The following is a 15,161-nucleotide window of genomic DNA, read 5'->3' as shown; positions in this document are numbered from 1 at the left end:
CAGTTAATATCAAGACAGAAAAACAACATGTGTCACTAATTGATGATAATCACCTTGCAGATCATTCACTTTGTACTTTTATTTAACTTAGTATTTAAGTAGCTACTGTATTTTAAAAATCATCCTTCTATCTACAGCTCTTCTATTACACATAATAATTGGTAAGTTTTTACTTATTTTCGTACAAACGATAGTCTAGTTGTTTAAAATTATTCAATACAATTGAAAAGGTTATAACAGAGTGTTCAATCAGATGAAATTTGGCTTATCTTGTTTCCTGAGAGCTTTAGTGTTCCAAATGGTAAGGTTGAAATCATCCCTTCGTAAAATTTACAACCGCCATCTTGTTTGCTGACACTCACAAAAAAAGAAAATGTGGAAGTAAAATTTAATTGAAGGACAAAAATCTTACATCACTCGAGGAATTAAACCTTAGTAAGGAAAATAACTCAGTTATTAGAACGTTTGTGTCAACCGTTTCATTATTATATTCTAAGCTTCAAGGTGACATAGATCAAATCTGATTCATGTAATAGCTTAGATAACATATATTGATAAAACATGACTTTACAAACGCATCACTGATTTAAGGAGTTATAAACCTGAAAAAAGTTCTACACCCTTAGAAATGGCGCCGATATGAAATTGCAATCCTAATTGGATGATTAGTTTATATCTAAATAGCCTGGAATATAAATTGATATAAACGAGTTTTCATTTCAGAAATAATGATGAAGTGGTGTTGTTTGATTGTTTTCATTTTTTTCACAATTGGTGTGTCAAAAGGCGGCAGTAAGTATCCTGTATGTTTAAAACGCTTTATTGAAGATTAAATGTTAATACTATAAAAGGAACGATATTTCATCTCGAGCAAATTTGGAAAATTGTATTCATGAGAAATTATATCGCACCAACAATATAAAAGTGTTTACTTTAAATTACCAAGCTTCTTCTCTGCGTCCTATATTCAACATGGTTAAGCACATCAATTTAAGAAATACACACTGATTTTACATATGTATTCCTATTGTGTAGTGTTAATGTATATGTCGAAGTAAATCATTTTATATTGTATCTGAGTACTGTTCTATTCAGTTCTTTCTGGAAAATGCCATGCCTCCAATGGTACCTGTGGATTAAAAGGTGTTCAATGTAATGTTACATTCGGGTCTGGTTGGATGTATAACGGAAAATGCTGCAATAACAGACCTTGTTGCAAATGTAAGTGTACACATTATTCAGGCAAAAGTTTGTCACTGATGATAAAATCGAATGATTATTTCACTATTTGCCCCGATTGCAATATGGGAAATTAAACAAAACATCAAAATGACGGTATTCTGTTCCAAAACAAATAAAGTGGTGTGTAAAATAAAAATGTCTATGCATTACATAGATATAGGAAGATGTGGTGTGAGTGCCAATGAGACAACTCTCCATCCAAATAACAATTTAAAAATTAAACCATTATAGGTTAAAGTACGGCCTTCAACACGGAGCCTTGGCTCACACCGAACAACAAGCTATAAAGGGCCTCAAAATTACTAGTGTAAAACCATTCAAACGGGAAAACCAACGGTCTAATGCACACCAAATTTGTCTGTGGTGGAGAGTTGTTTTATTGACAAGCATTCCAAATCTTCTTAAGTACGTATATTTTCTGCATTTATATATTCTCATATGATGTTTGTTTTATTCAAATTGCAGGAATATATTTTCTGCATACAAAGCTTTGATTCTTTGTCCAACTTTGTAGTGTTTATTTTGGTTCAATTTTTGAAAAAAAGGTTTGGCTTTTCATTTATAGCGTTATACTACTGTGACTTTAATTGGCATTCAGCATCTCTGACGAGACATTGACTATCGAAATGCACATCTGCTGCGACGATTGGTACCTTTTATTTCTTTTATGACTGTTTTCGTTCTTGATGACGTTCTGTATTTCATCACGCTGATTTATTCACTACGCTATTGTTATTATGCAATTGTGGTTTCTTTTTGTGTTTTAATTGCGATTGTGGATTAAATTTAACTCGTATGTTTTTTCTAGTGTCAAAACCGCCGTGTATTCAAGAAACGGCTTGCCTAGAGGGTTACAGGCTGTTACCAAACCAAGCCAGTAGTGATCATTGCTATAAAGTTTTTAATCAAGGTACACATAATCAAGGATGGGTGGAAGCTGCTGTGAGTATTGCAATTAATCACTTTTTGCAAGAATATGCCTGCTTCTTCGAAAACCGACAAGAATAACAAACCGTATACATTACATAATTTAATCTATAAGGAAACTATAGTATTAATAAAAGATTGAAATAACGATATAGGTTTAATGTATTGATCAAGTGACATTTCAGAATTCTTTATTCCTGACTTAAGAAAGTTCCATTCTCAGTTTCAAAATAAATAGCTTTTCATAAAACTAGTATATATGGACAGGGGATTGATTAAGGAATCAAAAAAGGAAAAAAAAGAAATGTCGAGGTCAATGTGCTTGTTTTCGAAATATAAGCTATTGGAAATTTAGAAGGAAAATGTTCTCTCTTGACTTTTTTTATAGCTTTATCATTGGCAAGTTAGTTCTCAAAACTATTAAAATATAAATAAGATTTTATAAGCCTTTGACAAATGGTTATAATTATACATGCAACATATTTCTAAAAGAAAAATAGGGATCAATGGGAATTTTCAAATTCAAATGGATAAAACCAGAGGATTCCGAATATCTGATAAAAAATTAAAAAAAAATGACAAGCGAACATCCTTAAGTAATTCCCTATGCTATCATTACATTATTAGTGTAATAAAAGATTTTATAACAAAGAATAACGACTTTCAAACCCAATGGTATAAGTTTTTTTCTGCATTGTATATAATTATTTCATTGGCATTTTATTTCATTTAGACAGTATGTTATTTTAAGTCCGGGTACTTTTAATAACTACTTCTTTTAAATTTGAAAACCACGTGACGTTTATTGTGATGTTAAACGGAGTCGAAATTAACTTTAATCAATTGGACAAAATTTTATCTGAATTAACCATGATATTTTGACAAAAAATCCTACTAGTAATAGTAGAACAAAATAACTGGATGATATTTTGGATCGATACTGGTTCTCGGTCAAACAAAACAAAAGAAAATCTGTAAATTCAAGATTTCAATCTGTACAATTTTGAGGAAAACAGTAATTTGTCGCCCCAAAATTGCACCACTTTTATATCTTATTAGGTCTTTCCACTTTTCTGTGGAAAGACCTATTGTTTTTCTTCTGATTATTTTTTTTTTTTTTTTTTTTTCTTCCGCCTAATTTTGTTCTTGCGAAAAACATTTGTTTCGCAATATGTCGCTTAGATATTTGGTATATGATATCAAACAGTTTATGCGCTTTTGAAATTTACCCTGCGTAAACGAATACTTTTCTTTGTAGGAGTTATCTCCCCAAACACTGTTTTCCTTGTTAGCGCATCTCCTTCGCAACCGTAAAAGATTATGACAAATTTATTTTACAAAATTGCTTGTTATATCCTTGGCATGATTTGTCCTATTTTGACCGAAGCGATATGACCGCTCCATATGAGAGTTATTTCCCCTTATGCATCTGATATAAGTGATATGAATTTCTATCTTATAAATCATAAGTGAAAGAGACCTAGGATCTTTTGATTTGAGGTCCTTGGTCCCAAAAAATGAAAATTAGGTCAAGGTCAAAGGTCAAGGTCATATTCTAATATTTGAATTTGGCTTATTTTCACTTATATCCAAAGACTGTATAAGATATCAACAAATTATTTTTACTAAATTGTTAGTTGCGACATGTCATAAGATGTAAATTTTGATTGCAAGCGTACGTTGAATGAAAAAGGGAGTTTTCTCCCCTCTTGTATTTAAAAATACGCGTTTGGTGATATAACTCATTAACTAAATATAATTAAGACCTATGGTCTTTTGATTTGAGGTCCTTGGTTTATGACCTTGAAATTGATCTCAAGGTCATAGCTTAATTTGACGTTCTAGATTTTGACCTTTGCTTTTATTCTATATGTATACATGATAAAGATATACAACTCTTAGAAAAAGGTATCAAACCATTTAACCTTGAAAAAAACAACCGGAAGTGACCTTTTGCAAACCGGAAGTAGCTATTTTTTTGTACTTTATTAATATAAAAGTATATAGAACCAGACATTTTTGGAATTAGTGTCAAGTAAATATTCAAATATAATCGGAAGTAACATTTTTCAAACCGGAAGTAACAAATTATCTCCCTTATTTAAAAAAAATGTATGGAAACAATATATTTTTGGAATCAGCTTACTGGGAGCTATCATTTGACGATTGAAAGGACATTTTAAACTTAGTTTCACAACTTTTCATATCAAAATACATTGTTTTGATGGAAAGACCTTCAATTGTTCTCTGAACAATTGGTTTTTAATTTTACTTCTTTTTGGTTTCTCGTTATTGCCTGATCATCTACCACAGTGAAAATATGTCGAAAACAAATGTAAAATCCGGAATCAATAGTCGGTTTTATTGGACTACGGAATGTATTTACCTTGACAAATAGTTTCGAAATTTTGCTGGATCGAAAATTTGTCATTCGTTGAAGATTATATTTCGTGGTGCACCTGAACCCACGAAATCCAAAAAAAAACCAACATGTAAAAAGTAAAATTAATGTCATCTTACTAAATTTCAGGTTCACTGTGCAAAACCACCAAACGGTTACTCGTGGAGACCAAACACTGCACAAGAAGCAAATGCTGTTAGAGATTTATTTAATTTGCGTAAGTTGAGAATGTAAAAGCAATTGTTTTTACTTTAAGTTAATCAGTATCAATGAAGTTTAATCCGTTATATTGTATTACGTATATGTAAAAAGGAATATTAAAAGTAATGAAGTTATAAAAAAAACCCAGTCATTTCTAGTTTCAAACGGTCAAAACTTAAAAACTTAAGAAGATTAAAACTGATTATATTCCTTGTCACATATACGTAATACGGACTATAATCAGTTTTTAAGATTATAAAAAGATACAGTAATCTTTTCCAAAAGACGTTCGAACGAAGGATAGAAACGGTCACAACTTTAAAAACACTAAAGACGGTTAAAAAACTGTGAGAACTTATTTAAAATGATCACTTTTTGAAAATTAAAGGAGGTTAAAAAAACTATTATAACTAGTTTCAAATGGTCACAACTTGAACAGTAAAGAAGGTTAAAAAACTGATCACAATTTTAAAAAGTAATAAAGTTATAAATAAAACCAGTAATTTCTAGTTTCAAACGGTCAGAACTTAAAAAACTAAAGAAGATTGAAAATACTAGCCAGAACTTGAAAACTAAAGAAGGCTAAAAACACTTTTAAAACTAGTTTCTAATGGTCACAACTTGAAAACTTATTTGAAAAATGACAAATAAAGGCAACATTAGTATACCGCTGTTCGAAATTCATTAATTGATAGAGAACAAAAAACCGGACCACAAATAAAAACCGAGGAAGAGGTATCAAATATAAGAGACTACGACAGAGCAGAAACCTAACATTAACATAAAACACACAGAGAAACGAACTATAATATAACAGTGGTAATTTTTCTGACTTGGAACAGGGAATTGTAATAAAAAAAGTGATGGGTTGAAGCTGCTTTTGTGGCATACCACACCGCCCGCTTTAATGGCAATGTTAAACATAACATTATGATAACAATGTTACATGACAGGACAACAATACAAAACAATGGGAGCAAATATAGGACCGGAAAAAAATAGTAAAAATCTAATATGCCAGACGCCCACCACGCCCATGTATGACTTACCAGCGGCGCTCAGATGAAAAGTTTGAAAGCCAAAACAAGTACAAAGCTGAACCCTTCAAGGACCAAAAGTTCCAAAAAGTTGTGACCAATACGGTCAGGGTAACCTGCCTAGGACAGAACATCCTTATTATTTAGAATATTTCATACTTTTGCAAACAGTAACGGGGGGTGCAGCTGCTATTGTAAGACTACAATGGTATGACCTGCTTTTAATTAATTACCCAGCCAAATTACACCAAACTTTGCCTTAATTATTATTAGGATATATAATACAAGTATGATATTAACCTTTTTTTACCTATTATAACTGTATGTTTTGTTCACACAACGTTGTCAATATGATGCAATTTGATTTCTATATAAGAACATGTCTGTACCCAGTAACAATATTATAGTTGTTATTCATTCGTTTGATATGTTTGAACATTTGATTTGACATTTGATAAGGAACGTTTCGTTTTAAATATCCCTCTGCGTTCATTTTTGTGAGATTACTGATCACAGGTTTATTTTAGCTGCTAGAGGCTGTAAAGAGCCTGTTTCGTTAGTCTGTATCTAATGTTGTTTTTGGAATCATTATAACTACAGTTAGTGTCATGAACAGATAGTTATATGCACGAAAAGTGCAAAGAGATTCAACTCCTGCTAATGGTTTACGGCTTATATCTCGAAAACAAGCAACCGGACCCTTCCTTGTTTTCCTACTTTTTTTCCTCAATAATATTCTATCAATCTATAATATTCTTTTAAAATGCTGGTTTTTATGGAAAAGAGGAGCGGAATTAATATTTTGATCATTGTTGGTATTTATGTTGATACGTTTTTGTTGGTTCCTAATCTACTGGTTTTCAATAGAGCTTATTTATATGTAATTCTACTTTCAGCCAATGATACTTATATATGGACTGGTGCAAATGATTGGGACAAGACTGGGAACTATACATTTCACATAGAAAACAGTCCATTTTCATTTAATTCTCTTCCATTTGGATTAGGTATGTTTGACTTTTTATGATAAGTAAGCAACATTATATTTGTACACCATACGTCCCCCTACCCCCTCTTAACATAATTTAGGAACAATTGATTGACCAATTAGGATATATATAAAATCGATGTCAATAAAACAAAACTTGCAGCAACTTTGGCCCCCCAAAAAAACTATGTGAATGGATTTTTGTATCCTTCACTGATTTTTTGATGTCGTCCCCTATATTGCTACCAGTTTTGGAAATCGAGTTAACCTACAAGTAATAACTATGTTCAATACCGATACTAGTAATAATGTTAAAATACTCATATATTCATAAATAGTTCTCTTGCAAATTGGAATAGAGCAACGTCATATACTACTTTAAGTTAAGTAACTTTGAAAACCCCAAATGACATCATAAGAAATAATTAAGCGAGCTATGCTATAAGTTCAAATACCTTAAGTTAGTGTTTAAATAATTGTTTATCTCATTTCAAGTACTGTTAAATAAAGGGAAATATCAACGATGCTTCATCTGAGCACACAATCTACTTGAATGACGAAAATGTAGGCGTTTAAATTTTTTCCCGACATTGCTATTGACTAAGATCTTGCAATTTCTCATCTACGATACCAAATTTATAGTGAGATCCCTCATATTAAAATAGTACACTTCAATGTTGTACTTACACACCATGTTGGTACTTTGTTCTGATGTTTATATATTTTAAACCACATTCTTTAATAAAATGATATCATGGATTTATATAAGAAATTGTGGTATGAGTGACTTTGAGATGCCTCTCCATCCAAGTCAATTTATACAGTTTATAAAAGTAAATCGATATAGGTCTTAGTACGGTTTCAACGCGGCACCAAACAGTAAGCTTTAAGGTAAAGTTTGCGTACACAGGGAGATAACTCGAATTCAAATAATTGGAAAAAGGAGGGACCCGCAATTTTAAATTGCTTTCATTAAGCAATGTTTGATAACTACAATATTATCGAAAATAAAACAACACCTACCTCATAATTGTCGTTTTGAAGTAATTTAATCAAAATTTCAATCGTACAAGTAACATAACGGCCTTCAGTTTGTTAGTTTTCATTTATATGACGTCACGTTTAGCCATAACGTCTTTGTGCAAAAACAATTCACGAAGTTTCGCGGATTTTTATTTTATTTCATAAATGTACATTTTTATGCCCCCGCCGTAGCAAAGGGGGCATTGAGTTATATCCTTGTCTTTTTGTACGTTGCTATGTGAACTTTAAATTGTAAATATATATATACCAGCATAGTAAATCAGCCTTATTTTTAATGTCAGGATTCAATGTATAATACAATCATGACAATGGACAGCAATATTGCAATATAATAACAACAATTTATTGTTCACATAAATTTAGAACTCCAGTATGTCCTCATTTTAATTAAAATATTGATACGTAACAAAATTTCAGTAGTTTTGATACCTCCTGCTGACTTGTACAACAAAATTATTTGACCGCATCCACCAAAACTGACCATATGTGCACTTTAATTTAAAAATCTTTATACCCGGACAGTAAATCAGTCATTATTTTTATGTCAGGATTTAATGTATAATACAATCATGACAATGGACAGCAATATTGCAATATAATAACAACAAATTTTGGTTCGCATAAATTTAGGATACCAGCATGTCCTCATTTTATTCAAAATATTGATACGTAACAAAATTTCAGTAGTTTTGATACCTCCAGCTGATTTGTACAACAAAACTATTTGACCAAAACTGATCATATGTGCACTTTTATTTGCAAATCTATATACCCGCTTACCATTGTACCGAGCGCCTTAATGTCTTCTCCTGTCGCTGCTGTTCACATTTTAGTAGGACCGTAAATGTACACGTAATCAATAATATTGGAAAACTATTAATGCAAAAAATATTCTGAATAAATTGAGAATGTCAGAATTTCATCTCTTTATTCATTATAACAGTCACATCATATATAGGAGATCATGATGGTGTACATGTAAAACAAAACTAGTATGCCACATCATCAAAGTACCAACACTGACATGTCTGAATTCATTTGTACTATTTTCAATGATTTAATAAAAAAAAATTATACGAGGTTCTCTTCTTGGAATCTATTATGTCGGTTGATTGATTTTGTTTATAGTTAAACGTCAAGTGGCAACTATTTCATTAAAGTGCGCATTGAGTATAATTTTAGGACGTCCCATATAAATATCGGCAATGACAAATCTCTAAATAAATCTGACGAATTTGACGAGATTGTTGATAGTTTTACCACACCGTATGCTTACGGACACTGTACACGTTTTGTTAGAATATTCTGCGGGAAATAGAATAGTAAATCCAATGCAAACAAGTTGAATGTCAATTAAATATCCATGCACGTATAAATTTATGCATAAAGTAAAATTTAGGAAGGGACAGGTAAACAACGGGGAACGAAGTAACGTAGACAATGTTGCCGATATCCCGTGATATAAGAACATTGTTTCGATGCGTTGGATAACCTTTCTATCCGCCTTCTAATAAAAAAAAACTCTGTGTGATCGTATAACCATTTTTTATTTATATAAGAATACATGTATATCAAATAAAAGAAAGCATTTGTATAATATCTAGTAGAGTCTAGCGAGTAAATAATAAATGATATCTGTGGAAAAACAATGCGAATGTTGTTTACATATTTAAATGAAAGCTCAAGTCTGATGTGAAAACTCTTATAACGATAATCTGTCATAAGCAGACCTGTCTTCAGGTCTGGTCAATAGCAGATTTGTCCACAGGTCTGGTCAAAAGCAGACATGTCCTCAGGTCTGGTCAGGAGTAGACCTGTCCACAGGTCTGGTCTGAGGCAGACCTGTCCTCAGGACTGGTCAAAAACAGACTTGTCCACAGGTCTGGTCTGGGGCAGACCTGTCATCAGGACTGGTCAAAAGCAGACTTGTCCACAGGTCTGGTCAAAAGCAGACTTGTCCACAGGTCTGGTCTGGAGCAGACTTGTCGATAGGTCTGCAGCAGTCCTAAAAAAAGCAGACCGTAGGTCTGGTCCACCAACGACGAAGTTAACTTGCTTGCCTGCTTAAAAATTATCAAGTTAACTTAGAAAGCAGTCAACAAGTTAACTCTAAGTTAACTTTTGTCAAGGTTAGGACCGCACCCATCTGTACGTATCATAGTGTACGTCCGTTTTTGCAAAATTAGTTTCCATTCTCTATCTTTAATCTTCCTCAACCAACTAATATAAAACTTATGCACAATGCTTTTTGCCACAAAACAACAGCATTGATTTGAATTTTGATGTCGTCGTTTTAACAGTTCTAGATTTATTAATGGTCGGACAGGGGATCATGTGACCGTTCTCCCGTCCTCTGTCTTTTGTCTCCTGTCATAAAACCTAACAAACTAATGTTCGGGAAGCTGATTTCAATAGAAACCGGTCTTATTTCTTGTGTTGTTTTTATGACTTGTCCCCGTCTTGTCCTTTCACAATATAGAAGTGTTGTTTATTTTGCTTCAAGAACCCCGATAACTTTGAACTGACTGTTAAGCTGTCTATTTATCAAATTTGTAAGTCTGATGCACGCCGTTTCCAATTTTTTATACAGTATACATACAAATTATAGACACGCAGGATTGAATGAAAACGGCACATTTTTGTGACACTTTTACTCAATTTAGTTAAAAAATTTACATATTGCGCCATGTGTTTTACTTATAGAGGATGCATATATATATATATTCTCAAATATTTTTTATTGCATAATTTTTACGAATGACAGAATGTTGAACTTGGTCTTTTCCGCAAATGCGCACATAATCCACACGTTTACATCATTCAAAATTTATTTTATTTCTATCAATCACTTTTACATCTGACAGAGTGTTTTAATATTAATTTGAATGGATGCATGAAGACACAACTTTTGTATTGTGTCGTCCTGAACATGCCTGAAGTATGTGCCACTGGACATGTCAAAACCTCTAATCAAACGAACGTCTATGCATATCAGTCAACTTTGAATCATTGTATCTAAAACAAGGATGGTAATATGGGTCTCTACATACGGACTCACTATACAATCCGGGAAATTATTAGTGTTTAGTCTTTCTCCTTATATAAGAATTCATAATAAAGTAGTGACGACACTCAGAGTATTTTTATTAGGTCGTTTTCTGAATTTTGCGTTTCTGTTCTCTAACTTTAGTTTGCTTTTTACCAAATGTTATAAAATGTATACGTACAATTAATAATGTTTCATGTTTATGTAAGAGGGGGCATCATCAGTGTCCAATTGACACATTATTCATTTATTCCAAGCTTTTTTTTTTATTGAGTTAAGTCTGCCAATTGATATTTTATCGTGTGTTTTTCTATGTTGTGATGTTATGCTATTGTTTAAGAAAAGGAGAGAAGGTTTGGATCCATTAAAACGTTTAATCCCGCTGCAAATGTTTGCACCTGTCCTAAGTCAGGAATCTGATGTACAGAAGTTGTCGTTTGTTTATGTAATATATACGTGTTTCTCGTTTCTCGTTTTGTTTATATAGATTAGACCGTTGGTTTTTCCGTTTGAATGGTTTTACACTAGTAATTTTGAGGCCCTTTATAGCTTGTTGTTCGGTGTGAGCCAAGGCTCCATGTTGAAGGCCGTTCTCTAACCTATAATGGTTTACTTTTTTAAGCATGTAGTTTGTGTGTTTGGTCAAAGACCCAAATCTGAACATCATGTGTAACAATTGGAAAAAATATACCAGTGATCTTATATTTCTCCCGCAAGGCTTTCCGCTGCTTAGTCATAAATGTTTGATCATATTTGAATAACAATTGTTGATGACTAGATTTAAATGAATGGAATAAACACGGCTACTGTAAATAACTTAACTATAATCAAAACTGATGTCTTTTCATCCTATTACTGCACACAAACAAATTACCAAACATGGGGCAATGAAGTAATGTTCATTACTTTTAATGACAATTTAAATGCTTTTCTAAGATTTAAAATACTACAGTTTGAACCACTGAAAGAATATAAGTGTTTGCTTCAAAACCAGAGTCTTGTACATATATTAATACACAAGTATGACCAAAGTTAAACACCGACCCTTCCGACTGATCGTTGTGGGCATTAAAGGTAAGAGACGACATCAAAAGTTTAATGTAGGATAAAACTGAGAAACAACTAAATTCACATAGTTTGTTCACTGACCCACACCCCCCTCATAACTTAATTTGGGAAACCGATATGGCTATATGTAAAATCGATGTCAAATTAACAAAACTTGCAGCAACTTTTACCTCCCCCAACCCCCACCCCAAAACTATTTGAATTAAGTTTTTTTATCCTACATTGATCTTTGGATGTCCTCCCTAAATTAATCACTGTTTTTTCTCATTGATTATGTTCAATTCCAAATGATTGTTTATAAAAAGATGCTATTAAAGATGACTTTGTTCTTTGCAGATCACTGTTTTACAGAAATGGCAGATAAACACATATAACGTACATTTCCGTAAAAGCGAGTTAAGGGACATACAAATTTTATTAGCTCATTGTAATGCAGATAGGAAATTCCTTTAGTTCACTGTTTTTTACAATAACGGTGGGCCCGGAAAGGGATATTTTTGGCCTTGTGTTGCAATGGCAACGGTTTTTTTTTTAACCCAAAAATAAAAAAAAATATTGTTATTAGGATTTTTTATATGATATTTCTAATTAACATTTATTAATGAAAGGACCACAATAACTTATACATGTTTTTTGATTTATTTTAATATTTTCTATAGTCACTCGCAAACATTATTATTTCAAAAGAATTCAAATACATTTTTCCCTAAAAATCGTAAAAAATCGGAATTTTGAGCTTTTCACCTGAAAAAACGAGACGGGCGATGTTCGATTTTTTTCATTAAATGATTGGGTAGTCATCCCTAAACAAAATGATATATCTATTAATATAATATCACTAAGAAAAAAATACAGGTTTCATGCAAACCTCACCATAAAGGGCCACACAAATAACAAGTGTAAAACCATTCGAATGGGAAATCAATCGGTATATCCTAACATATAAGACAACAAACAAGAAACACTATTGAACGACATCAACAAACGACAACTACTGAACAGCAGATTTCTAACTTATAACAGGTCCAAGCATCTGCAGAGTTTTCACTGATGTCCATATAATTCAATTTATCGATGTTTTGCTTACAAATACATTGTCTCGTTATATAACCGTGAGCTCACTTGAATAGAAAGATAAACATATAACATGTATAACAAAGACAAATTAGATGATATTTTTTTAAAAAGAGATTAGATGGGAACTTTTCAATGACATTATATTTAAAAAGAGGACACAAAAGCGTATTGATTGGTTAAATACGTCATAAACATTCGGAATTTAATCAATGACGTGATGGTATTTCCATATAAACAATGAATGCAATTACTTTTTTTTAAATTCAGAAGATAGTTATCGTAGAAAACATCGGGTTCAATGACACTTGAATAGTTATTGGAAAAAACATCGGGTTTAATGACAAATGAATAGTTATCGGTGAAAGCATCCGGATCAATGACATATGAATAGTTATCGGAGAAAGTATCGGGTTTAATGATACTTGAATAGTTATCGGAGAACTCATCGGGTTTAATGACATGTGAAAAGTAATCGGGGAGGCATCGGGTTTAATGACATATGAATAGTTATAGGAGAAAGCATCGAGTTTAATGACACTTGTATAGATAGCTTGTTTTTAATTATTTCAGGCGAGTTCGATCCTGATCCTGATATACTATTTGGTGTAATGATAAAGTTCGACACAGATAGAAACAGATGGCTTTGGAAGAATAGGTATTTCGGTCGTTATCACCTCTACGTATGCGAGTATAAAGTACGTATACTCCTCCGTTTAGCCTTTAATTGGAAATAATATTACTTCCTTCAAAATATTGACATATAACTGCTTCATTATCATGTATCATGAAGACTTCAATAAAATTTACAGACAGGCTACAATCGTCTGGCATTTTATACCCATGTAAGAAATAAAATATTGGAAGTCGTATTTGTGTTAGGGGTATTTGCTTCATTACCCTGGTTATAAGCAATTTTTAAAAACGTTTGGCACGAGAAAAATGATTAACCTCGATATCGGTCATTTTTGGCAGATGCGACTTGTAAGCATGATATAGTTATTTCAATTTAAGCAAAAGCATTTCTAATTCATTTTGGAATGGTAATTTAAGACCAATTGGTAGACTTCGGTTTTTGTCTGCTCTTTTGTCGGGATGCTGTTTCTTTGACACATTCCTCATGTCCATTCTAAATTGTTTCATTGTAATCATGTATTCTTCACGTCTTATGACAAGTCTAGCTGAGGGCTTTGGAAGTTACGGTATTTTAAGACATAGTACCTCCAATCTACCTTGGTATTTTCTAGCCATTACTCCGGCAAATTGAAGTCCCTTGATAAACATTTACCAACATTTCTCAATATATAGAAAATTAGTGAAAAATACTATATCTCTCATACACTCAAAATCAAACATGTAACTGTATGCCAATAAACAGGCATTTTTTTGGTAACTATACATTTTTTTTTTTATTTGAAATAAATGCTTAATCTCCTTTTGTATTGATACTCTGTTTTTAATAATCCTCACAACATGTAGTTAAGTCAAGGTCGAGTGATGTTCATTATTAACATATGTGAACGAAAATGGTGTATTTGCCCAACGATCTCAATAATTGTGGATAGCGCACCAATTTACAAAATAACTATTTTGTTTGGTCGTGGCTGTAGGGAATCGACTACTAGTAAAATATTGATAAAAAAATATCATTTATTTTATGAATTGACAGGCGGGGGGGGTATCATTAGTGAGCAATAGCGCAGACAATCACTTGTTGACATATGTTTTCCAATTAGTACAAATACATATTATGTGATCTCAATTTTTAATTCAGATAGTAGTTATTTTTATGTGTCTGCTGATTTATAGTATTGTGTTTTTCAGAGACCTTGTCGGTAGAGAGGATATATGCCGTTGCATGCAGTACTTGATGTAATTAAATCGTCCAAGCAGATTTTTCTTTTCTTTGAAACAAAAATGGAAATGTTATATCAACCTGATCAATGCAAAATAAACAAAACAAAAAGAATCAATTACGAGAGTGATCAGTTTCTATGACAATTGGTTGGTATGGTCATGCCATTCTTGCAGATACGTGTGTTTCAATAGTATGTCAAATTCGGCTAACACCTCGACTTAAATTAATGTTGCTCGTATAATTTTCAAAACATTCATGACATTTTGACGAAATAT

General features: G+C 32.2%; 1 protein-coding gene across 1 annotated transcript; it reads left to right on the top strand.

Annotated features, from left to right (window-relative positions):
* Positions 1-728: 728 nt before the first annotated feature.
* On the top strand, positions 729-14,919 carry LOC134700112 (uncharacterized). Its single transcript, XM_063561485.1, has 7 exons — positions 729-792; positions 1,096-1,221; positions 2,051-2,184; positions 4,700-4,787; positions 6,705-6,815; positions 13,602-13,726; positions 14,853-14,919. Exons 1-7 carry the CDS (start codon positions 729-731, stop codon positions 14,865-14,867), a joined length of 663 nt encoding a protein of 220 aa, XP_063417555.1. The 3' UTR covers positions 14,868-14,919.
* The last annotated feature ends 242 nt before the right edge of the window (positions 14,920-15,161 follow it).

Source organism: Mytilus trossulus, unplaced genomic scaffold (assembly GCF_036588685.1).
Source record: "Mytilus trossulus isolate FHL-02 unplaced genomic scaffold, PNRI_Mtr1.1.1.hap1 h1tg000122l__unscaffolded, whole genome shotgun sequence".
Lineage (NCBI taxonomy): Eukaryota > Metazoa > Mollusca > Bivalvia > Mytilida > Mytilidae > Mytilus > Mytilus trossulus.
The sequence above is the reverse complement of the archived record's forward strand: the minus strand, read 5'-3'. Positions and strand labels throughout refer to the sequence as shown.